Source organism: Hypanus sabinus, chromosome 6, assembly GCF_030144855.1.
Source record: "Hypanus sabinus isolate sHypSab1 chromosome 6, sHypSab1.hap1, whole genome shotgun sequence".
Lineage (NCBI taxonomy): Eukaryota > Metazoa > Chordata > Chondrichthyes > Myliobatiformes > Dasyatidae > Hypanus > Hypanus sabinus.
In genome coordinates, this window is record NC_082711.1 from 118,013,824 (window position 1) to 118,039,578 (window position 25,755).

At 45.1% G+C, this 25,755-nt stretch overlaps 1 protein-coding gene across 2 annotated transcripts in view; it reads right to left on the reverse strand.

The window, feature by feature from the left end:
* LOC132395068 (HEPACAM family member 2-like) overlaps positions 1–25,755 on the reverse strand; it is a 75,136-nt gene that overhangs the window by 44,270 nt on the left and 5,111 nt on the right. Inside the window, exons 2-3 of one of the 2 annotated variants that reach the window (XM_059971383.1) lie at positions 16,963–17,277; positions 7,216–7,503 (exon numbers count right to left, since the gene is read on the reverse strand). In XM_059971383.1, the coding sequence (XP_059827366.1) occupies positions 7,216–7,503; positions 16,963–17,277 (603 nt within the window). The remainder of the gene's footprint in view (positions 1–7,215; positions 7,504–16,962; positions 17,278–25,755) is intronic. The other variant, XM_059971384.1, reaches the window with a different exon arrangement.

Genomic DNA, 25,755 nt, shown 5'->3' on the forward strand with positions numbered 1-25,755 from the left:
CTCAGTGCATTGACTTTTGAAGCCCAGTGTGCCAAAAACTCTCTTTATGACCCTCTCCACCTGTGAAGCTATTCCTAAATATCTCTGTTCTACCATACTCCTCATTGTTCTACTTCTCACTGTGCAAGTTCTACCCTGGTTTGTCCTTCCAAAGTGCAACACCTCACACTTATCGGCATTAAATTCTATCTGCCATTTTTCAGTCCAATTTTCCATCTGGTCCAGATTTCGCAGCAAGCTTTGATTGTCTTCCTCACTGTCTACAACGCTCCCCCCTCGCCTAGAATCTTGCTGTTATCTGTAATTTTGCTGATCCAGTTTACTACATAATTTTCTAGATCCTTGATAGAGATAAACAACAACCGACCCAGCACCAATCCCTACAGCTTACCACTTGTCACAGCCTCCAGTCAGAGAGGCAACCGTCTACTACCATCCTCTGTTTTTCCCGGTAACCCGATTTACTTTTTCATCCTAAATGCCAAGCAAATGAACCATCTTGACCAAGCTCCCATGTGAGACCTTGTCAAACACCTTGCTGAAGTCCATGTAGACAACATCCATTGCCTTGCCTTCGTCAACTTTCCTGATAAGTATAAAGTACCCAGGACATCTTTAGGGAGCGGTGCCTCAGAATAGCAGTGTCCATTATTAAGGACATTCAGCACCCAGGGCATGCTCTTTTTTCAGTGTTACCATCAGGCAGGAGGTACAGAAGCCTGAAGACACACACTCAGCAATTCAGGAACAGCTTCTTCCCCTCTGTCATCCGATTCCAAAATGGACATTGAACCCTTGGACACTACCTCACTTTTTTTTTTTAAGTATACAGTATTTCTGTTTATGCATGATTTTTAATCTATTCAATATACATATACTGTAATTTATTTATTTATTTATTATCATTTTACTTCTTCTTCTATTATATGTATTACATTAAACTGCTGCTGATAAGTTAACAAATTTCATGACAAAAACCTAACTGATTCTGAACTTCTTAGTAAAACTCTATGAGTTTGGTTAGACAGGACCTACCATGCACAAAGGCATGTTGTCTATCCCTGTCTATCTGAATACACGTATCTGGTCCCCAAGAATATATTCTTCCAATAACTTAACCACTACTGATGCTAGGGTCACCAAATTATAATTTCCCTGCTAATTCTTAGAGCCTTTCTTAAACAATGGACCAGCACTAGCCATCCTCCAATCCTCCAGCACCTATCTTGTTCCAAAGGACATGTTAAATAGAGGCATAATATGATTAGAAATAGTCAGCATGTCTTTGTCAAAGGCACGTTGTGCCTTATGAGCCTGATTGAATTTTTTGAGGATGTGACTGAACACAATTGATGAAGATAGAGCAGTAGATGTAGTGTATATGGATTTCAGCAAGGCATTTGATAAGGAACCCCATGCAAGGCTTATTAAGAATTTAAGGAGGCATGGGATCCAAGGGGACATTGCTTTGTAGATCCAGAATTGGCTTGTCCACAGAAGGCAAAGAGTGGTTGTAGATGGGTGATATTCTGCATGGAGGTCGGTCACCAGAGGTGTGCCACAGGGATCTGTTCTGAGACCCCTTCCCTTTGGGATTTTTATAAATGACCTGGATGAGGAAGTGGAGGAATGGGTCAGTAAATTTGCTGATGACACAAAGGTTGGGAGTGTTGTGGATAGTGTGTCAGAGGTTATAGCGGAACATCAATAGGATGCAAAACTGGGCTGAGAAGTGGCAGATGGAGTTCAACCCAGATAAGTGTGAAGTGGTTCATTTTGGTAGGTCAAATATAATGGAAGAATATAGTATTAACGGTAAGACTCTTGGCAGTATGAAGGATCAGAGGGATCTTGGGGTCTGACTCCATAGGACACTCAAAGCTGCTGCACAGGTTGACTCTGTGGCTAAGAAGGCATACATGCATTGGCCTTCATCAACCATGGGATTGAGTTTAGGAGCCAAGAGGTAATGTTACTGCTATATAGGATCCTGGTCAGACCCCACTTGGAATAATGTTCTCAGTTCTGATCATCTCACTACAGGAAGGATATGAAACTATAGAAAGGGTGCAGAGGAGATTTACAAGAATGTTGCTTGGGTTGGGGAGCATGCCTTATGAGAATGGGTTGAGTGAACTTGGCCTTTTCTCCTTGGAGCGATGGAGGATGAGAGGTGACCTGATAGAGGTGTACAAGATAATGAGAGGCATTATCAGAGGCTTTTTCCCAGAACTGAAATGGCTAACATGAGAGGGCACAGTTTTAAGGTGCTTGGAAGTGCAGAGTAGTATTTACGCAGAGAGTGGTGAGTGCATGGAATGGGCTGCTGGCAACAGTGGTGGAGGCGGATACAACGGGGGCTTTTTAAGAGTCTGCTGGATAGGTACATAGAGCTTAGAAAAATAAAGGGTTATGGGTAACCCTGGGTAATTTCTAAAATCAGTATGTTCGGCACAACTTTGTGGGCTGAAGGGCCTGTATTGTGCTGTTGTGTTTCTGTGTTTCTATGTTTATATTTCTGCCGTGGACCCTGCAATTTTTGCACTGGCCTCCCATGAGGTCCAAAGGAACACCTTATCAGTGCCTGGGGATTTATCCACCCTAACTTGCCTCAAGACAGCAAATACCTCCTCCTCTGTAATCTGTGTGAGTTTCGTGACCTCACTGCTGTTTTGTCTCACCTCAAAAGACTCAGTCTTAGCCCACCTGATTTTCCCCTTAAGTGATCTTGAATTTCTTGTATTCAAAGCTTCATTTTCTCCCTACTGCCTGTGCACCTCCTGCTTCTTAACCAGGGCCTCAATACATCTTGAAAGCCAAGGTTGTGAAAACCTGTCACCATTGCCTTTTATTCTGATAGGAACATAGGAACTCTGTACTCTCAAAATGTCACCTATGAAAACCTCCAAATGACCAAAAACAGCTGTGCCAGAAACAGTCTGTCCCAATTCATACTTCCTGATACCATCAAAATTGGCCTTTCTCCAATTTATAATCTCAACTCATGGACCAGACCAACCCTTCTCAAGTCTTACCCTGCTGCAGACATTCCTTTTGTTCCTTCTTCCTTTGTCTGCTTGATACATGTATGGTCTTTAACCTTTCCTGGGTCTGACAGAAGGTCATCATCTAAAAAATTCACTCAGTTTCTCCTCCCACAGCTGCGGCCTCCACCATTTTCTCATCTCTCCTCCACCAAAGGACCTCTGCTCCTCTTTCCATCCATCTCTTTCAGTCATTCAGAGTCAGCAGTGAGCCTCCTGTCTCACCATTCAAGATATGACTGATCTGACTAAACTCAGTGACTTTTTACCTCTCTGCTCATTGGGAATCTCTCTCTCTGCCTTAACAATATTCATCACTCTTAGAAAAATATAGTTGAATCTGGTTAATTGGGACACACCAGGACCAGTGCATTTTAGCACACGTAAGTGTCTGCCCCAATTAGCTGAAATTTCATTCAAATAGTTAAAGAGGCATAAAAAACACACTGTTGTTTAACGGAGTAACAAATAATGTATTTAAATGAAACACAGAACAAATTAGAACACTACCAGGGTACTATAATAATTCCCAATAGTTACAGACAGAGGAATACACTCGGTGTATGCTGCTGTGTTTTTTCGATTGACAGTAAATGAACAGAATCGGCACAGACACCTCATGTAGATAACCGACGGACTTCAGTGCCTTCCTGCAGGAACTTGTATCATAATCCAACAATAAGTTTTCAGGCACAAAATTATAAAACATCACTGCTTTTTCCAATCAGTGTCTTTTGGTCCAACTGGAAACCACAAGCACACATATCTGACATTATTTAAAAAGAATGTGCTCATAGCATATTGTAGTTTCCAATGGCCACACCAGTGCACGTAACTGACACTAGTTAGAAACTATTGGAATGGTCTCATGTCCCAATTAAGCAGCATAATGTACCACATAAACAATAGGAATTCTTATTATTTCCTTAATTAGTTTTTGTTCTTTAAGAGTTATCCCAATTAATCAATGGCCCAATTAAACAGAATCCACTCTATTTCCAAAGATACTCTCTAAATATACAGCGCCTTTAAAAGTATTCAACCCCTTCTTGGAAGTTTTCATGTTTTATAGTTTTACAATATTGAATCACAGTGGATTACCACTGTACCATTGAGAGCATACTCACTAACTGCATCTCAGTGTAGTATGGCAATTGTACTGTATCAGGCCGCAAAGGACTCCAACGTGTGGTGAAAACTGCCCACCAGATTAACGACACCCAATTGCCCACCATTGAGAACATCTACCATAAACGCTGCCTGGGCAGGGTAAAATTATCAAGGATGCATCTCACCCTAACCATGGACTTTTTAGCCTCCTCCCATCCAGTAGACACTACAGGAGCCTCCACTCCCACACCACCAGGCACAGGAAGAGCTTCTTCCCTGAGGCTGTGACCCTGATGAATCTCACATCACAGCGCTAAGCAGTATTGCACCCATATTGTACTGTCTCAGTACTTTTATATTTGTGTGCAGAGGCACTTACTTTTTATTTGCAGTTATTTTGTAAATAATGCTATTCTTTGCATTTCTGGATAAATGCTAACTGTGTTTCATTTGGTTTTGTATCTGTACTCAGCACAATGACAATAAAGCTGAATCTAATCTAATCTAATTTGACTTGTTTGACACAGAGCAAAAGAGAAAGACTCTTTTCTGTCAGAGTGAAAATGAATCTCCACAAAGTTATCTAAATTAATTACAAATATGGTACACAAAATAATTGGTTGTCTGTATTTACCCTTCCACCCTTTAATATGACTCACCAAATCATCACTGGTGCAGCCAATTGTTTTTCGAAGTCACATAATTAGTTAAGTGGAGATCAGCATGTGTAGTCAACGTATTTCATCTGATTGTTGTAAAAATACACTTGTATCTGGAAGGTCCAACTGCTGGTGAGTTAGTTTCCTGTCAAAAAACTACACCTTGAAGACAAAAGAACATTCCAAACAACTCCATGAAACGGTTATTGAAAAACACAAGTCAGGAGATGAATACCAGAAAACTTCCAGGTCACTGAACATCCTTGGGGTACAGTTAAGTCAATCATCAAGAAATGGATAGAATATGCCACTGCTGTAAATCTTCCAAGGGCAGGCCATCCCCAAAAACTGAGTGACTGTGAAAGAAGGGGACTAGTGAGGGAGGAGTTACAAGCTTCAGTGACTGAGATGGGAGAGACTGCTCATACAAAAAACTGTTCCCCGGGAGCTTCACTGGTCACAGCTTTATGGGAGTGTGGCAAAGAGAAAATCACTGTTAGAAAAAACTCACATGAAATTTCTGCAACAGTTTGCCAGAAGGCATGTGGGAGACTCTGAAGTGAAATGGGAGAAGGTTCTATGGTCTGATTAAACCAAAATTGAGCTTTTTGGCCATCAGACGAAACATGATGTTTGTTGTAAGCCAAACACTACATGTTATCAAAATACACCATCCACCATGAAACATGGTGCTAGCTGCATAATGCTGTTGGGATGCTTCACTGCAGCAGGGCCTGGAAGGCTTGTGAATTTAGAAGGTAAAATGAATGCAGCAAAATACAGGGAAATTATGGAGGAAAACCTAATACAATCTGCAAGGGAATTCAGAGAAGATTTGCTTTCTGGCAAAACGATGACCCAAGCATAAAGCTAAACAGGAATGGCTTAGAAACAACAACGTTAATATCCTGGAGTGGCCAAGCCAGAGTCCAGACCTCAATCCAATTCAGAATTTGGAAAGGGCTGTTCACTTATGGTCCCATGCAATCTGACAGAGATTGAGCAGCTTTGTAAAGAAGAATGGGGTAAGATTGCAGAGTACAGATGTGCAAAGCTGAAAGAGACCTCTTCACACAGACTCAAGGCTGTAATTGCTGCCAATTGTACATCTACTAAATACTGTCTTGAGAGGGAAAATGCTTATATAATCAATTATTTTGTGTTTTATATTTATAATTAATTCAGATCACTTTATAGAGATATTTTCACTTTGACATGAAAGTCTTTTTCTATTGATCAGTGTCAAAATATCCAAATTACATCCGCTGTGATTCAAAGTTATAAAATAATAAAACATGGAAACTTTCAAGGGGGTGAATACATTTTCTAAGCGCTGTATGTCCTTGGTGGCAGGTATGCTGGTGCAGTGATTCCAAGTGAAATTCTTTGCATTTCAGACTACCCAAGAATGCAGCAACATTTAAGTTATTCAGCATTCTCTTGGCACTCTGAGATCTGTGCTGAAGGCTGAATGATGCCTTGAGTGTTCTCTTGATTTTGGTCAACAGATTCAATTCACTACATCTCATTTCCACAGTTCCACTGCATGTATCATTGTATTTGATGGATCAGAAGACTTACTTTTCTCTTTAATAATCACAAACTTCAACAACTCCAATTCCAAAACTCCTCTGGATCATTCTTGCTTTTCAGTTTCTCTCCCACTCTCTCTCTCCCTCCCTTTCTCTCATTCTCTCCACCCTCCCTCCCACTCCCCCTACCCCATTTCTCTACCTCTCTTTCACTCTCCTTCTCTCCCCTCCCTCTTCCTCTTCTCCTTTTCTCCCGCTCTTTCTTACTCTCTTCATCCTCTCTTTCTTTCCCCTTCCTCTCCCTCCCTCTCTCCCCTTCCCTCTCTCCCCCACCCAATCTCTCTCACTCCCTCTCATTTTCCCCCATTCTATTTCTCTCTCTTCCTCCCCACTCACTTCCTCTCCACACTCTCTCTCTCCCTTTCTCAGTCTCCTTCCTCACCTCTCTGACTCTCCCTCCTCTCCCTCTTTCTCCTTCCTCCCCATCCTCCCTCTCATTCTGTCTGTCTTTGCCTATCTCTGCCCCTCTCCTTTCTCTCTCAATCTCTGCTCTTTCTCTCTTTCCCCTTCTCTTTCTCTCTCTCCCTTTCTCATCCTAATTCATGTCCCAAAGTTATCTTCACCGCCCTTTCTCAGCCACCACTATCTTCACGGTTATTACGTGTCTCTCTGCCTCTACTCATCACTAACATCCAATCCTCTCAATGCTCTGTCAGATAAAACATATTTGATTCCAAACTTTTTCCAAGTTCTGACTCGAGGTCATTGATCAAAGATGTTCTCTCTGTTTACCATCTGACCTTCAGTGTATTTTCTAGTATCATCTGTTTTTATTTCAGATTTCCAATATCTTTAGTGTGTTTTACTCACCTTTTGTGGTTATATTACATAAGTCCCTCAGCCAGATATTTGCTGTGTCCTGACTGATGGGGTTCCTGACCTCACACCTGTAGTTAGCATCGTTGACCTTTCCGGTATGATGAATCGATACAGTCTGATTGTGTTCCCAGAGGTGATGGGTGTCGTCATTTCCCACAGCTTCTCCTCCCCTCCACCAGCTGAAGCTGGTGGGGCTGCCTGAGGTCACGGAGCAGGTCAGGGTGAGGTCACAGTTCCCGGTCATGTTCTGAACTTTGATGTGTGTTCCAGACACGGGCTCTGTGGTTGGGATGGAGAGAACAATATAGAACACAGAAATTTGGCCCTTCGGCCAACCATGTAACCTACTCTAGAAAACGCCTTGAATTTCCCTACCGCATAGCGCTCTATTTTTCTAAGCTCCATGCACCTAGGAGTCTATTAAAAGCCCCTCGTGTATCTGCCTCCACCACTGTCGCAGACAATGCATTCAACACACTCACCACTGTCAGTATGTTCAGATATGGCACACGTGTGGAGTGAAAGACACTAAAGCATGCATTCAGACTTCAATGTGAACGGAGTTAGAGGGAAAAACAAACAATGACCACTAAGCCAAGCAGGGCCGTGAACTAAAACTCCCAAACGGAAAACGAAGCCCACACTGCAGCTGAAATACAATAGATATAAAGTGAGTAGCACTAGTCTTCAGAGTCAGTTGACTCAACAATCCCATTTCTCAGGCAATGCTGAATGCAAGCAGGCAGCGAAATGTTGCTGAGCTTTGCTCAAGTCTTGACAAGCACTCCAACAAAAAGAATGGAGTTAGATACCATCACAATGAAATAATAATCAGCTGGCATGTGCATATTCATGAGCGCAATTGCTGTATCCACTGTACTGCTGAACCCCCCTCCTTCAGCACAGCCCCTGAGGGACCACAGACCTGTGTCCATCACTGGAAGTCCTGGATCGGCGACTTGTCCAAGGTGTCCTTAGCTGGGATCCAAGTACATTCTTCTGGACCATACCCTTCCCAGTCCATAAGGTACTAGAACTTAGCACGTACCCGGCGAGATGCACAGTATAGACAAGGGAACCATCTACCATGGGGAGGAGGGGGAGGTGGGGTGACTAGGGCCAGGGGAGAGGTAATAACTAGCTTGAGCTGTGAAACATAGAATACTGGGTGGATCTTCAGTGATGCTGGTAGATGCAATCTATAAGACACCTTGTTGACAGCCTTTTCCATTACAAATGGTTCCACATAGTGTGGTGCCAATTTCTGGTTCTCGACTTTCAGGGGAAAATCCCTCGATGCCAACCAGACCTCCTCCCCTGGCTTGAATGGTGTTACCTGTCGATGGAGCCGATCAGCCTGCTGGGAATGTTGTTTCTGGGCACGCAGCAGAGAAGCCCCGGCTCGTCTCCAGGTGAGCTTGTAGCTGGATCAGCTGTTCAGCAGCAGGAGCTCCTACGTCAAACCCCTGATCAGGGAAGAGCGGGGGCTGGAATCCCTTCCGGCATTCAAAGGGAGACATACCAGTGGAGGACGACTGGAGATTATTGTGGGGGATCTCTGCCCAAACCAATTGGGAGCTCCAGGACGTGGGGTTGGAAGTGGCAAGACAGCGCAGGGTTGTCTCCAACTCCTGGTTCACTCTCTCATTCTGCCCATTGGATTGGGGGTGGAAACCTGGCAAGAGGTTGGTGTGGCTCCTACGAGAGAGCAGAAAGCCTTCCAAAAGTGGGAAGTGAACTGGGATCCACCGTTGGACACTACAACTTAGGGAAATCCATGGAGCCTGAACATACGTTGAACCATGAGTGTGGCAGTCTCACAAGCTGATGGGAGCTTGGGGAGGGCAATGAAGTGACACAAAGACCAAAATGGTGGTGTTTCCACTAGACAGGGGCAGACTAGTGATGAAATCTACTGAGCGGTGGGTCCAGGGGCGGCGGGATACAGGCAGTGAACATAACAGACCCGCAGGACGCTGCCGTGATGTCTTGTTCTGACCGCAGGTGGGACAGGCAGATACAAAGTCGTGGACATCCTGGGACATAGATGGCCACCAAAACCATCCCTTTATAAACTCCTGGATCTGTTGAATTCCCGGATATCCAGCCAGATGAGAGGAGTGACCCCATTCCAACTCTTTGGAACACACCCCAGCAGGGACAAACAGCCGGTTGGGACGAACCTCATCCGGGCCTGGATCTGATTGTTGGGCGGCCCTCACCTCTGCCTCTATTCCCCAGATCACTGGAGCAGCGATACACGAGCGAGGAAGAATGGGCTCTGGATCGGTATTGTCCTCAGATCCGTCGAACTGCCAGGAGAGAGTGTCAGCCTTTGTATTCTTGCTGCCGGGATGATGAGTGAGGATGAAATTGAACCGTGTGAAGAAGAGAGCCCACCGGGCTTGACGAGAGTTGAGTCTCTCAGCATCCTGAATGTAGGAGAGGTTCTTGTGATCTGTTCGGAGCAAGAATGGATGCTCTGCCCCCTCCAGCCAGTGTCCCCATTCCTCCAGGGCCTCCTAGACAGCCAGAAGCACCCAGTTCCCAACATTATAATTCCACTCGGCCAGAGTCAAGCGACGGGAAAGAAAGGCACAGGGCTATCTGCAGACTAGTGGAGAGAGAGGATGGCTCCAATGCCGACATCTGATGTGTCCACCTCGACAATGATTGGCTGAGATGGGTCTGGGTGTTGCAGCAGCGGGGCAGTGGTGAATCATCGCTTTAGCTCGGAAAATGCTTCGTCAGCATCATCTGTCCAATGGAATCCTGTCAAGGTCTTCTTGGTGAGTGCATTAACTGGAGCCACGATAGAGCTGAATTTCCGGATGAAACGGCGATAAAAGTTCGCAAACCCCATGAAGCGCCGTACCTGTTTGACTGTAGACGGTTTGGGCCACTCTGCAACTGCCTGAACTTTACAAGGGTCCATCTGGACACTGGATGGGGTAAGTATATATCTCAAAAACAACACCTGGTCTTTATGGAATTCACATTTCTCAGGCTTGATGCATGGGCTATTTTCAAGAAGGCAACTGAACACTTTCCGGACATGCTGGAGGTGCTCCTGAAAAGAGCGGCAATAGATAAGGATATCATCTAAATACACAAACACATCTGGTTCAACATGTCCCTGAGCACATCGTTAACCAAGGCCTGGAATACAGTGGGGGCAATGCCAGACCAAAAGACATCACCAGGTATTCATAGTGGCCATGTTGAAAGCTGTTTTTCACTCATCCCCTTCTCTTATGTGAACCAGATTGTAAGCAGTGTGCAGATTAATTTTAGAAATCATGGTGGCTCCCTGGGGATGTCCAAACGCAGACGCCAGCAAGGGAAGAGGGTAGTGGTTCTTCACAGTGATGTTGTTCAGGGACCGATAATCGATGCAGGGATGGAGCTTGCCATCTTTCTTGCTCACAATAAAGAAGCCTGCTACTGCCGGCGAGGTTGACGGACGGATAAACTCCATGCTCAATGTCTCCTTGATGAATTCCTTCATGGCCACCATTTCAGAACGAGAGAGGGAAAGGAGCCGGCCCCAGGGAGGACTAATGCCAGGTAGGAGGTCTATGGCACAGTCGTATGGCCAGTGTGGGGGCAGGGTGGTGGCCTTTCGTTTACTGAAAACCTCAAGGAGATCCACATATTCAGCCAGAATCCCAGACAGGTCTACATCCTTAGCTGACACAGGAGGAGATTCATGGGATGGAGCTTGAACTGGACCCAGACTGGTAGACAGGCATGCCGGTCCCCACTCTTGGAGTACCTTCAGAGACCAATCGACCCGTGGGCTATGTCAGGATAACCAGGGAAGACCAAGTTCCAGTGGCATTTCAGGTGAATTAATCAAATAGAAAAATATTTCTTCATGATGGTTTCCTTCAAGCATCAGTTGGAGGGGTTGGGTGGAAAGGTGGATCTAGTTGTTTCCCAGTGGTCGACCGTCCAGCGCCTTGACATTGATCTTTTTCCTTAATTCCTGAGTTGGAACTCCCCATCTTTGAGCTAGAGAGATGCCCATGAGATTCCCAGCTGCACCGGAGTCGATACCCGCCAGAAGTTCATGGGTCTGAGACCTCCACGACAAGGAAGCTGCGAGCATTACACGATTCAGGGGAAGCTGACTGAAGAGAGAACCGACCCGTCAGGGGAATCCTGCTGACGGGTATTCTCTTTTACTGGTCGCTTGGAACATGCCACCCAGAAGTTTCCTGGATCACCGCAATAGAGGCAGGAACCTGTTCTCCGGAGTCGCTCTCGATTCTTCTGAGACAGGCACACATGCTCCACTTGCATAGGCTTCTCTGTGGGCCAAATGCTGGGTGGTGAGGGAGGGTGAGAGGGCGAAGAAAGACAGTGATCAGATGAGGGAGGGGGAGAGGGCGAGGGAAGATGATGATCTGGTGGCACGTAGGAAGTTTGAAACATTTTTTCCCTGTGCCACTCAGTCATCCGGTTGTCAACTCAAATAACCAGATTAATCAGGTCTTCCAAACTATCCTGCTCGTCCCAGACAGCGATCTCATGCCAGACCCCTCCATTCAGTCTGTGCTGGAAGGCAGTGATGAGAGATCTCTCATTCCATCCCATCTCTACTGCAAGGGTACGGAATTTGACTGCATTGACTCCCACCGTTCCTCTGCCTTGGCGCAGGTCCAAGAGTCGGTGGGCAGCCTCCTGACCCCTACTGGAAGATCAAAAACACTCCCTAACTCTGCCACGAAATGTCAGAACTGTGCTGTGGAGTATCCTTGCTCCCGTAAACAGGCTGAGTGGAGGTCCATCAAGAAGATAGAGTATATACACCAATTTTCACACATCATCACCAAAACAATCAGGCTGGGCTTGGAATGTCAGCTCACATTGGGTAATAAAATACCTGCAGCTATCGGGATCACCAGAATATCTGCCTGGAGGTGGAATACTCGGTTCCTGTATGGACTCGGGAGTCTGTGGGTGTCTGAAGGCGGGAGTCTGTTCTGGTCTGGGCACAGGAGCAGAAGCATTAGTAGCAGCGATTGTCGGGGCAGACTTGCGAGATGCTGGGAGTGGGACTGAGATGGTCTGAACCTACTGAACTGAGCTGTGGAGAACGTTAATGGCTGTCAGCTGATGCTGGCTGTCCACAGTGAGTTTGTGGACGGCGGCTGTGAGAGCAGAAATCGCAGACGCTCGAGTCTGATTGTCTGCGGTGAGCTGTTCAACTGTTGCGGCTAAGGATGATACCTTTTCCTCCAGATGAGACTGGGCTTGTCGGCACAAGATTATCTGCCTCATTGCCTCCGTAACTTCATTCAGAATAGATTTCATTGCCCGTAGATTGTCTCCTACCTGACCAAAGAAACTCATGACCAAGGTCAGCTTCTCCCTCTCTGCTGGGTCCATCTTTGCATGGTCGTGACTTGCTGTCACTAGCTTTGGATATGGCCCAAGTGTGGAGTGAGAGACACTGAAGCCGGTCGATAATTCACCGACTTCAATGTGAACAGAGTTTAGAGGAAAAAGAGAACAATAAACACTGGGCCAAATAAGGCTGTTAACTAAAACTCTCAAATGGATAATGAAGCCAACAGTGTGGCTGAAAGGAATAACAAAATATAAAATGAATATGAGTCTTCAGTCAGTTGACTGAACAGTCCAATTTCTCAGGCACGGCCGAATTCAAGCAGGCACCGAAACGTTACTGTGCTTTGTTCACGTCTCAACATGCACTGCAATGAAAAGAATGGAGTTAAATACCAGCACAGTGAAATAATAATTAGCTGACATGTGCATATTCATGAGAATAATTGCCATATCTGCTGCGCAGCCGAATCTGTGGTTCTGAAAAACTTATCTCTGATATCCCCCCCTGTACATACTTCCAAGCACCTTAAAATTATGCCCCCTCATGTTAGCCTTTGTGGCCCTGCTATTAAACCTCTGACTATCCACACGATCAATGCCTCTCATCATCTTATACACCTCTATCAGGTCACCTCTCATCCTCCATCACTCCGGGGGAAAAGGCCAAGTTCACTCAACATATTTTCATAAGGCATGCTCCCCAATCTAGGCAACATCCTTGTAAATCTCCTCTGCACCCTTTCTATGGCTTCCACATCCTTCCTGTAGTGAGGTGACCAGAAGTGAGCACAGTACTCCAAGTGGGGTCTGACCAGGGTCCTATATAGCTGCAACATTACCTCCCGGCTCTTAAATTCAATTCCATGATTGATGAAGGCCAATACGCCATACGCCTTCTAAACAGCACTGTCAACCTGCGCAGCTGCTTTGGGTGTCCTATGGACTCGGATCCCAATATCCTTCTGATCCTCCACACTGCTAGGAGTCTTACCATTAATATTATATTCTGACTTCAAATTTAACCGACCAAAATGGACTACTTCACACTTATCTGGGTTGAACTTCATCTGCCACTTCTCAGCCCAGTTCTGTATCCTCTCGATATCATGCTGTAACATCTGACAACCCTTCAGACAATCCACAATAATCCCAACCTTTGTGTCATCAGCAAATTTACTCATCCACCTATTTCCTCATCCAGGTGATTTATAAAAATCACAAAGAGGATGGGTCCCAGAACAGATCCCCTCAGAACACCACTGGTCACCAACCTCCATGCAGAATACAAACCATCTACAATCACTCTTTGCCTTCAGTGGGCAAGCCAATTCTGGATCCATAAAGCAAGATCTCCTTGGATCCCATGCCTCATTCCCCATGCAAAGCCTGAATGAACCTCACATGGGAAATCTTATGAAATGCCTTACTGAAATCCATATACACTACATCTACTGCTTTACCTTCATCAATGTGTTTTGTAAGGCTTGTAAGGCATGACATGCCTTGACAAAACCATGCTGACTATCCCTAATCAGATTATGTCTCTCCAAATGCTCGTAAATCCTGCCTCACAGGATCTTCTCCAACAACTTACCAACCATTGATGTAAGACTCACTGATCTATCATTTCCTGCGTTATCTCTACTCCCTTTCTTGAGCAAGGGAACAATGTTTGCGATCTTCCAATCCTCTGGTACTTCTCCTGCCCATATCGATGATGCAAAGATCATCGCTAAAGAATCAGCAATTTCCTCCCTCACCTCCCACAGTAGCCTGGGGTACATCTCGTCCAGTTCTGGTGACTTATCTAACTTAATACCTTCCAAAAGCTCCAGTACATCCTCTTTCTTAATGTCTATACACTCAAGGGTTTTCAGTTCACCATAAGTCATCCCCACAATTGCCAATTCCTTTTCACTGGAAAGATGAGTAAATGAGATTCTAGTGAACAGCTCGATTGCCAGCTCCCCATCCCGTCCCAACAGTCCCCAGTGAACGTTAAGTCAATCACAGCTCATTTCCACCCACCAGTTTAACACTTCTCTCATGCTTCACTTCAACCTGTTGCTGCTGGAGGAAGTTCCCACATGTGCTCCACTTTCTTTCCCAACTGCAGCCCACGCTCAACCACAAACACTGCACCCTGTCCTGTTTAGCAGACCATAAGACAGCGTAGCAGAATTAAGCCATTCAGCTCATCAATTCTGCTCCACCATTCCATCATGGTCAATTTATTATCCCTGTCAACCTCATTCTCCTGCCTTCCACCCATAAACTTTGACCCCCCCACTAATCAAGAGCTATTGACCTCCACATTCCACAGATTCACCATCCTTTGGCTAATGAAATTCCTCCTCGTCTCTGTTCTAAATGGACACAACTCTATTCTGAGGCAATGCCCTCTGCTCTTAGATGCCCCACTATAGAAAACGTTGACTCCACATCCTCTGTATTGCTCTGTATCTCAGGAATTCTCTCCAGTTCCATGGATTCTGTCACTGCTGTGAATGATTCTGGAGTCCTTTCTATACCCGAGTGTGATTCAGCCCAGACCGACATTGAATCTGGTCTGATGGCAGCAGCCGTGTGTGGTGTTCCAGAGTGAACCTGGCCCTGGGTGACCACACTATGACATTCATCAGCTCACTGATCGGGCACGGAATCAGGGGGTTAATTCCAATCGGGGGCAGTGGCTCGGGTGGATGAGATGTTCAGAGAGGGGCAGCACCTCTGGAGAAGGGGCTTGGTGTGTCCATTCTGGGGCAGCTCACTCACCTTTGGGCCCCACTGGACACTCAGCTCTTACCTGTGGCTCCACGTAGCCATTTGCTGTTTGTATGTGAAAGTACACATCAACAGGCTGGCCAGTGGCCTCATACGCCAGTGGGATAGGGACATGCCTGTTCTAGCATGTGTAATCAGGTCCAGCGGACTGGGCAGATCAGAACTACAGTGAGATCAACAACCAGGAAGGTGGTTCTGCAATGCTTCGTGGAGAGTGAAGGCAACAATGAGGCACGAAGAAAGTCATGACCCTCCACTGCAACCAAGCAAAACTTCAGTTGTGTGATGACTACTTCTACCAGTGGACCTAGACTTCTGAGGGTGAGAGCAGAACTGCCCAGTGCAATGGCTTTTCCATTTTACAAACTCCCCCACACAGGTTTCCTGTCATCGTTGAACGTGACGCACGACTAACCAGAGCTGTGGCTAATTCTGAGAGAGTTAGGAGTCAGAATGTGAAATCAGTCAGGGACAGAGCAGGAATCTGAGGTGACAGATTCACCCTCACTGAAATCAGAGGCGTGGACTGACAGAGCCAAGCTTCAGGTTCCTCCACACCACCTCCTGACATCCCTTAACTGAAGATCCGGTTCTCCTCCATGTGCAACATTTGGAAGAAGCACCTGGTAAGTTCTCCCCTCCACTCGCCCTTCTCTCTTTTTCCATTCCCCACTCTGACTCCACTCTTACCCCTTCTCTTCTCTTCACTTTGCCATCACCTTCCTTTGTTGTCCCTCCTCCATCCCTATTTTCCACGATCCACTCTCCACTCCAATCAAATTCCTTCTTCTCCAGTCCTTTACCAGTTCCATCTATCACCTACCAGCTTCTTACTTCATCCCCCTTCCCCCACCTTCCCACAATCCTCTTCACTTGAGTTCTCCTATCACCTTCCAGATTATAATCCTCCCCCTCTCCCCACTTCACCTCCAGCCCTGGTGAATGGTTTCAGCCTGAAACTTAAACTGTTTATCTCCCTCAGTAGATGCTGCCTGACCCGTTGAATTCTTCCAGCACTTTGTGTGTGTTGCTCTGGACTTCCAGCATCTGTAAAACCTTGTGGTTATAATAATCTCATCCAACAATGTCTGGCAACAGTTCACAGGAGAAGGCTCCAGGAACATCCCTACCCTCACTGATGCTGGGACCCCACGTGTGACAGCAGGAGACAAGGAGACCACTCACGTATGTATTCAGACAGACATGAGGAGTGGATGATCTCCCTCGACTTCCCCTGAGACCCCCGTCATAGAAACCTGTCTCCAGACAATTCAGTTCACTGCCTGTGATATCAGGGAATGGCAGAGAGCACTGGATACAGCAACAGCTACGGGTCCAGACAACACCCCAGCTGTGGTTCTGAAGACCAGAGTCCAGCACCAGATGGACCTCTGGCCGAGCTGTCCCAGGACGTGTACAGTAGTGGCATCCACCGACAACGTGGACCATTACCCGGGTGTGTCCTGTTCACAGAAAGCAGGACAAATCCGATCGAGCCATTGTCTGGTCTGTGCTGTGTCTCTCCAACGTACCCTCACCCATTAATCATGGGTGTTCAGGAACCAGTAAATTCGGGACCGTCAGAGGAATGTCACTCACCGTACACCTCCAGTCGCATTGTCACACGATGCTCAGCTCCTGAACCTGATGTAACAAGTGCCTCATAATCACCGGCATCCTCTCTCCGTAGGTTACGGATTTGCAGACTGAAGCTCACCAGATCAAGAGTTAACCGTGACCTGAAATCCTCAGAACCAAAGTAAGTGATGTTCCCTTTCACATACAGCACCACTGCCGATACGTTTCTCTTCCACACAAACTCAGCAACATCCATTTCATCTGGGATCCCAGGAGGTAAGGAGGCTGACTGTCCCAGGGTTCCAGTCACGGTGAGAGGGGCAGCCCCACTCCCAGCTGAGGATACAAGAGGAGACAGACAGCAGGTCAGCTCAGTGACCGGAGGAGAAATCGGAGCTGGGAGAACTATAGGCATAGAAGCAGGCCATGCGGCCCATCATCTGCGTCCTGACCCTGTGAGGGAGGATCGGCTCATGGTGCCTTCATCACACAGTGAGGCATTGGAGGGGGGCGAGTGAGGGAAACAGAGTGAAGACTTCCTGCATTTGACTTGAGGAAGGGCATTGCATGCTACAGCCAGATATCGATGGATAGGTCAGGGTGCTACAGAAATAACAAATGGAACCCAGTGGGTAGGAGTGGGGGTAATGTTTGGGGATGGTAAATGTGGGGTAAAGGGGAGGCGGTGTATGGTGTGCTGGGGCAGAGTGAACTTTGAGCGGGCCCCTGGGATGTATGTTTACAGATCTCTGAAGGAGTAGGTAGAGGTTCATGGCAAAGTCTCACATGGAATTGGAAACTTCGACCAGGGATTGATGTGGGGACACTTACTGTTTCTTATACAGTAACGATTTGGATATCTCTGTCAGAGGTTTAAAATTAGGACTTTATTACCTAGAGCAGAGAGGAATGAGTGCAGATTAGATAGAGATATATAAAACTGAGGGATATGATTAGGGTAAATGCAAGTAGTCTTTCCCACTGAGAATGGGTGAGACTAGAACTAGAGGTCATGGGTGAAGGTTGAACAGTGAAGTGTGGAAGGAGAAACATGAGGGGGAGCACCTTCACTCAGAGGCTGGTGAGAGGGTAGAATGAGCTGCCAGGTGTGGTGGATGTGGGTTCAATTTCAACATGTAAGAGAAGTTTGGATGGGTTCTTGGATTTGCAGGGGTGTGGAGATCAATGGGACTAAGCTAAGTAATAGTTCAGCATGGACTAGATGGGTCAAAGAGCCTGTTTCTGTGCAGTAGTGGTCTATGAATCTGACTCCAGTAAGGTTAAGGAGAGGGTGCAGAGGAGATTCACTAGGATGTTGCCTAGCATGGAGTGTTTCATTTTGAGAGAGCCCAGGTAGATGCAATTTGTTTTCCATAGAATGGTGGAGGCTGAATGTGGTCCCAAGAGAGGTAGACAAAATTGCATGGGGCACAAGTAGGGTAAATACCCGGAAATATTTTCCAATATTCATCATGTTTGAAAGCAGAGGACCAGAGGACAAAGATTTCCCCAGGTGGGAATCTCAAACCCACTGCCCGTGGTAGTGAAGCAGATGAATAATCTCACAGTAATTCAGAATTATCCGGACAAGCACTTAAATTGTCAACATATAGAAAAAGTTCAAAGTAAAATTATTTATTTATTTTTAATTACTTAGAGATACAGTGGGGAACAGACCTGTCCGGCCCAACGAGCCCCACCCCCCACCGTGGGAGTAAACCGGAGCACCTGGAGGAAATCCACTCGGTCACGGGGAGAATGAAGAACATTGGGATTGGACACTGAACTCCATCGCCCTGGGCATTAGCATCCCACAAACTGCTACACTACCAACAGATTCATTGTGTTTGTGGAAAACAAAGAAATACAATTGACTCCACAAAAAATACACAGAACAAAGAACAACAAACATCCAATGTGCAAAAGACAAATTGTACATATAAAAATTAGACAAATAATACTGGGAACATGAGCACGAGCTGCAGGGTCCCCGAAAGTGAGCCCACAGGATGCAAAGTCAGTTCAGCTCCAAGGTGAGCGAATCTGGGTCCAGGAGCCCAATGGCAAGGACAACTGCTCCCAAAATTGGTGGCGTGTGACTCAAGATTCCTGCACAACCCGCCTGAGGATCAGAGTGAGAGGGGAGGAAGACAGGTCAAACTCAGGCAGGTGGGACGGGACCAGGTTTGGGATCTTGGCCAGCCCGGAGTAGTGAGCCGAACACCGGTCTGTTTTCCATTCTCGGATAACGATAGTTTGGAAATCAGATGGGGTAGGACCACTGAAGTTTATTGAAGGGTGAAAAAATGTGTTGATGAACTGAGCTGTCAGGGTTCCCTGAAAGTGGACAGGTGGATGACAGAAGCACTGAGCGTGCTGGTTTTCAGTGATTGGAGCTTCTTATTAGAGTTGGAGGCTACTTTGTAACTTTACAAATCATTGTTTCGGCTGTGTTTGCAGTATGGTGTGGATTTCTGGTTACCACACTATAGTGAGAGTGCAGAGGAAATTCACCAAGAGAGTGAGAGAACACACACCAAATGCTGGATGAACTCAGCAGGTCAGGCAGCATCTATGGAAATGAACAAACAGTCAACACTTTGGGCTGAGACCCTTCATCTGGACAGGAAAGGAAGGGGAAAGATGCCAGAATAAGAAGGTGCAGAGGGTGTGGGGAGTGGAGGGGAAAGAGTACAGGCAGGAAGATGACAGGTGAAGCCTGTTGGGTGGGGAAGGGGATGATCTAAGAAGCTGGGAGGTGATAGGTGGAAAAGGTAAGGGCTGAAGAAGAATGAATCGGATAGGACAGGAGAGTGGGAAGAAATGGAGAAAAGGAAGGAAGAGGGGAACCAGGGGAAGGTGATGGGCAGGTGTGGAGGAGACGTAAAGGGGGTCCAGAGTGGGGAATTGAAGAAGAAAGAAGGGGTAAGAAGAAAAAGTATTAGATGTTTGAGAAACCATTGTTCATCCCATTAGGTTGGAGGCCATCAGGAATCTCACCAGGATGTTGAGTGGATTGGAGGAGTTTAGTTATGGGGAGAGATTGAATCGTCTGGCTTGTTTCCCCAGAACAAAGGAGGCTGAGGAGTGATTAGACAGAAGTGAGAAGTGAGAAGCTGCCGGAGGAGCTTAGTGAGTCAGGGAAAATGTGGAGGCAGCGATATTCATGATTCTGAACAAGGATCTTGAGCTGAAATGTCAATCACCACTTTGCCTTCACAAAATTTGTTCTTGCTCCAGATTCCACAATCTGCAGTCTCTCGTGTAACCAGGAAGAGGTTATGAGAGACATAGCTAGGGGCAATATTCAGAATCTTTTCCCATATTGGGATATGAAAAACAAATTTACATAGGTTTAAAATGAGAAGCCCTCACAGGTAAAGCCCACCCCATCACTGACCCTATCTACAATGAGCACTGTGCGGGAAAGTGTAACAATTGTGTAGCGTTTCTCTTATCTTGTGTGACTGGTCGCCGCATGCTTCATGGGAAAATGAAATTAGATAATACTACACGGAGGTGCTTGTGGGCCATCAGAAGCTCTTGGTATCAGAAGAGGGCAGTGAATAGTACACACACCTCTAGAGATTAATTTTCTTTATAAAAATATGGATATACAAAATACTTATGTAAGGACAATTCAAAATTCTAACATTCTGTTCAGGTTCACAATTTCAGATGTTAAAAGAAAACCAAAGACCTATTTAGTTAGAATTAATGATATTCATTAGAATAATCCTTGTTAATACAATTTTTCTAACTAATTAGATCCAGTGTTATTCCCTATTTAAAGGTTTACAGACTAACAATTGCCTTTCTATTTTTCCCTCATTAGTTAGAAATCTAACTGTTCCTATTCTTAAGTTCCAGTCAGTATTTCTACAAATTCAAATATCTATAGAGCTTTCATGACTATTCTCCCAACATCACAATTTTTAAACAAAGTAAATCTCATTCAGTAACTTATGAAAGTCTCTGCAAAGATAATCAGTTCTTTCAGAAAATCAAATTCAGATCCTTTGAATGAAAATAAACTTATACATCCAACCATATTGAATCCTTTGCATCATAAAACACTTTGTTCTGTGCTGATTCTTTGATCTTGGGTCGCTCGCCATCTTGTTTCTTGGTTTATTGGATGAAATAGCTGATCACCCACAGAAAGTCGATTCAGAATACTTACACAATAAACAACTGCTGACCAAGTCCCTTGGTGATTTAACAGAACTAATTCCCAGTTGCATGGTAGAGATCTTGAACTTTTGCTTTTCATCAGGACTTACAAGGAAGTTACTTTCTACAGTGGATTCCGCTACATTAGAACTTTCATTTCTTTGGGATTCCAGCTCTGGGTCTTTAACTGGAATGGGTGCAAGTGACTGATTTGGACTTGGTTTGGAGCCCACAATTCATTTGTGTAACTTCACAGGTTTCTCAAGTCTTAGAAGGTTCATCTACAATGTCAAGTCTTGATCTGAGGTAATGAACCTCATCCTCTTCAGAGTTAATTGGATTTTCTTCCTCTTCAAACGACTGCTTGTTCTTAGTATTCCTGTGAGATATGTACTTGTGAGCAGGGACTGTAGAAAGTTGTTCATCTTCAGAAGGAAGAAATCCACAAGGGAGCAATAGATCCTTATGGAATGTCCGTATGGGCCCAGACTAGTTCTCAGGATGGACCTTGTAGACAGGCAGATCACCAGCTTGGCTCTCCACTACAGAGACTATTTCTAAACATTTATCGGCAAGTTTGTTCTTACCTCATAGGTATGCATTCCTTAGTAGCACTCCTCTCCTTCTTTCAACTCTAAAGCTGTCACCTTTGTCATGTCCGGTCTCGTTTCAATCTGCCATTTTCCATGTCATTCCTAGTACAATTATAAGCATGGACTAATGGTTTCACAAATTCTCACCAGTGACATATCTTTCATCTCCAGGGTGCCTAGCATATTTAAGAGGGTCATGCTAAACCTCTCAACAGGGTTTCCTCTGGGATGATATAGACAATAGACCAGGGGTCAGCAACCTTTACCACTGAAAGAGCCACTTGGACCCGTTTCCCACAGAAAAGAAAACACTGGGAGCCGCAAAACCCGTTTGACATTTAAAATGAAATAACACTGCATACAAAGTTTTTTTTGCCTTTATGCTATGTATAAACAAACTATAATGTGTTGCATTTATGAAATTGATGAACTCCTGCAGAGAAAACGAAATTACATTTCTGCATGCAACAAAAACATTTTGAACTCCGAAAAAAAGACATTGGGTTGAAGGTTACTTTTAAGTAAAATACTCAATGTCTATTTGAGTTCTTCTTGTATTTATGAAAAACGCTGAACTTAAATTTTCCGCCAGCAGCAAACCAAAAATAACATCAGCCAGCTGTCAGCCTGAAAAATAAAAGGACTATTTCACTGAACAATGAAAAAATATGAATATACATAAAATAATAGGCAATTAAAATATTTATCATACTTGGTTAATGGGATTTCTGCTCCTGGACCTCAGCGCACAGCGTCTGCACATCAGGGCTGTATGACGTCACCTTCATCTTTACACAGAATCACAAGCTGTCATCTGTGAGGCGTGCGCGATGTTTGTTTTTAATAAAGTTCATGTTGGAGAACACCTGCTCACATACATATGTGGATCCAAAGATCGACAGGACTCCAAGCGCATACTTTTTCATGTTTACATAAATGTCGGGCATAGCATTCCATGTTTCGAACACAAGTTTGTCCGGTTTTGGAAGGTTTTCAATATCACTCCATTTGTGATTCTGAGCAAGAACGGCCTTCTGACGGGCAACATCTTCAAGGTCTGCTGTCAAGCGTCTAAACTTGGACACCCATATGTCTTTGTCGGCTATGTCGGCCAGTTCCATCTCAAGATCAGGTTGACTCACACCTGCCAATGCAGTCGTATTCAGTAGGGAAGGATCGATGCTTAAGGGAGTGACCGGGAAGGATAATGTGTTTTTTTCCTCTCTGAACTCACAGAAGCATTTCCCAAACGATGTTTGCATTGCGATGATTGCAGAATGTAAATACTCCGAAATTATCATGTCGTGACCTTGTTTGAACTCTCTCAAATTGGGGAAGTGAGTCAATGTGCCTTTCTGTAAATCTCTGGCAAGCACTGTCAACTTGCGCTCGAATGCCAAAATATCCTCCAACATGTGCAGGGCTGTGCGTCCTTTCCCCTGAAGAGCTGTGTTCAGCGTGTTCAGGTGCGCTGTCATGTCTACCATGAAGTGTAGCTTTTCCAGCCACTCTGGCTGTTCCAGCTCAGGAAAGGTGAGCCCTTTGCTGCCCAGGAAAGTTTTCACTTCTTCCAGACACGCGACAAAGCGTTTCAGCACCTCCCCTCTGGACAGCCACCGGACTTTGTTGTGCAGCAGGAGATCAGAATATGCGCTTTCCAGCTCGTCCAGTAACAAACGGAATTGACGGTGATTTAAACTTTTTGCCATTATTTTATTGACAATCTGAATGACAACATCCATTACTTCTGTGCATTCCGGAGGAAATGTTTGAGCGCACAGTGCCTCTTGGTGCAAGATGCAGTGAAAAGTCAGCAGCTTTCTGTCCAGCGACTTCTGCAGTAAAGCCACAAATCCCTTGTGCGTTCCCGTCATATTCGGTGCCCCATCAGTAGCTACTGACACCAGATGGGTGGTCTTTATTCCTTTGGCTCTTAAACAATTCAAGACAGCCTCACAGATGTCCTCCCCCCGTGTTTGGTCTTTTAGAGGTATCAACTCAATCAGTTCTTCCTGTGGCCCGGCAGAGTTTACATACCGGCAGAACAACGCTATTTGTTCAATATCACCTTTGTCTTTAGACTCGTCACAGGCAATCGAGTAGGCCACAGCTGAATTGATGTCTTTAATTTGCTGACTTGTGATGTCTTCTGCCATTTTTATGGTTCTGTCTTTGACAGTCTTTGCAGAGAGGGGCATATCCCTGATTTTCTGCACAATTTCACTCTTGTTTTTAAAGTCCGTGAATAGATGTTCTGAAATCTTAATGAAAGATTCTTTTATATATTCACCATCTGTAAACTGCTTCCCGTGCCTGACTATTTCCTGAGCGGCAATATAACTGGCGTATGTCGTTGATTTTCCAGACTTCATCCATTTCTGGAAATGATTTTTGCTCAGATCAACCTTCCGCATCAGTTCCGAAACGGCTTTTTTTCTCTCATCTCCATCCGGATATTTTTGAGCAAAGGCTGCGTGTTTATTCTGGAAATGCCTTGCGACATTTGACTTTTTGTTGTTTGCTAGTTTCTCATTGCATATTAAGCATACCGGTAAACCAGTCTCGTCAACAGTGAAAGCAAATGAATCTGTCCACGTATCATTCTGTTTTCTTCAGTCACTTTTCTTTTTTTAGAATTCTCCATAGTTGGCTTACCTTGGATCGAAAAATTAAAGAAATCGCGCACTGACGGGTGTCAGGTATTGGCAGTGGTGACGTATATTAATAGCGATAAAAACACGTTGTAGCGGTGTGCTCATGCAGTCAGTAAACTGCAGTCGAATAACTTTATTCGAACTAAACAGCCTTGCTTTTAAGCCTCCTCAACCCAGCCCCCATGGACGCAGATGCTGCAAAAGACGCGTACTCACAAATCCCCGCAGGCTATCTCCCTTAGCCGGAATGCTGGCTAATTGTGAGCCGTTTCGGATGTGCCAGGAAATGTGTCGCCACACTTAGATTGTACAAGATCACCATAATCTTCAAATTTAGAATTACATTTCAAAAGCTAACAAACTAACATAAAATACATTTTAATTAAATTCTGACCAATTATTTCCCAAAGCCACAGGGAGCCGCAGCACAGAGGTGAAAGAGCCACAAATGGCTCGGGAGCCACAGGTTGCCGACCCCCGCAATAGACAATAGACAATAGGTGCAGAAGTAGACCATTCGGCCCCTCGAGTCTGCACCGCCATTCTGAGATCATGGCTGATCATTCACTATCAATACCCAGTCCCTGCCTTGTCCCCATATCCCTTGATTCCCCTATCCATCAGATATCTATCCAGCTCCTTCTTGAAAGCATCCAGAGAATTGGCCTCCACCGTTATCTGAGGCAGTGCATTCCACACCTCCACAACTCTCTGGGAGAAGTGTGTCATAGAACTATGTTATAGTTCTGACTTTTTGAATTCTACCCATCTCACATGATTCTTTAATCAAGTGGGATTCAAAGTCAGGGCTGTGCAGGCACTTGGGATAATCATGATGCGAGATGAAATGCTCCTGGGTATAGGATCAGTGAAAGCATATTTAGTGAAATGATCAGTTATTACTAACACATCTTTTGTGTTACTTTGATCGAGTTCTGATGTAAGAAAGTCCATGCAGAACAACTGCAAGGGTCGAGTTGTCACAATATTCACTAATGGAGCAGCTTTCTCAGTTAAGATCTTTTTCCTTACACATCGATTGCATGTTTTAATCTTGTGTTCCATATCAGCAGCCTGCTTAGGCCAATAGAATCAGACTAAATCCAGGGTACGATCTATGCCCCTGTGACCAAAGTTCATTGTGAAGATTCTTTCGTGCATCAATTTAAAACTTTTCAGATAAAACAAACTGGCATGTTCTTGTATCTCTGGTTAATCTTTTCCTCTAAAGAATTCCATCTTTTAGCTCTAGACGATCCCATTCTCTGAGAAGTTAGGGGAGTCTGGGGATTGCATTTCTCACTGAAGGGGATTGTGTTTCTCCAGTTTCTATCTGCTTGAGGACTTCTCTAATACAAGGATCTGATAATTGGAAGTCTGTAATCTCAGCATCA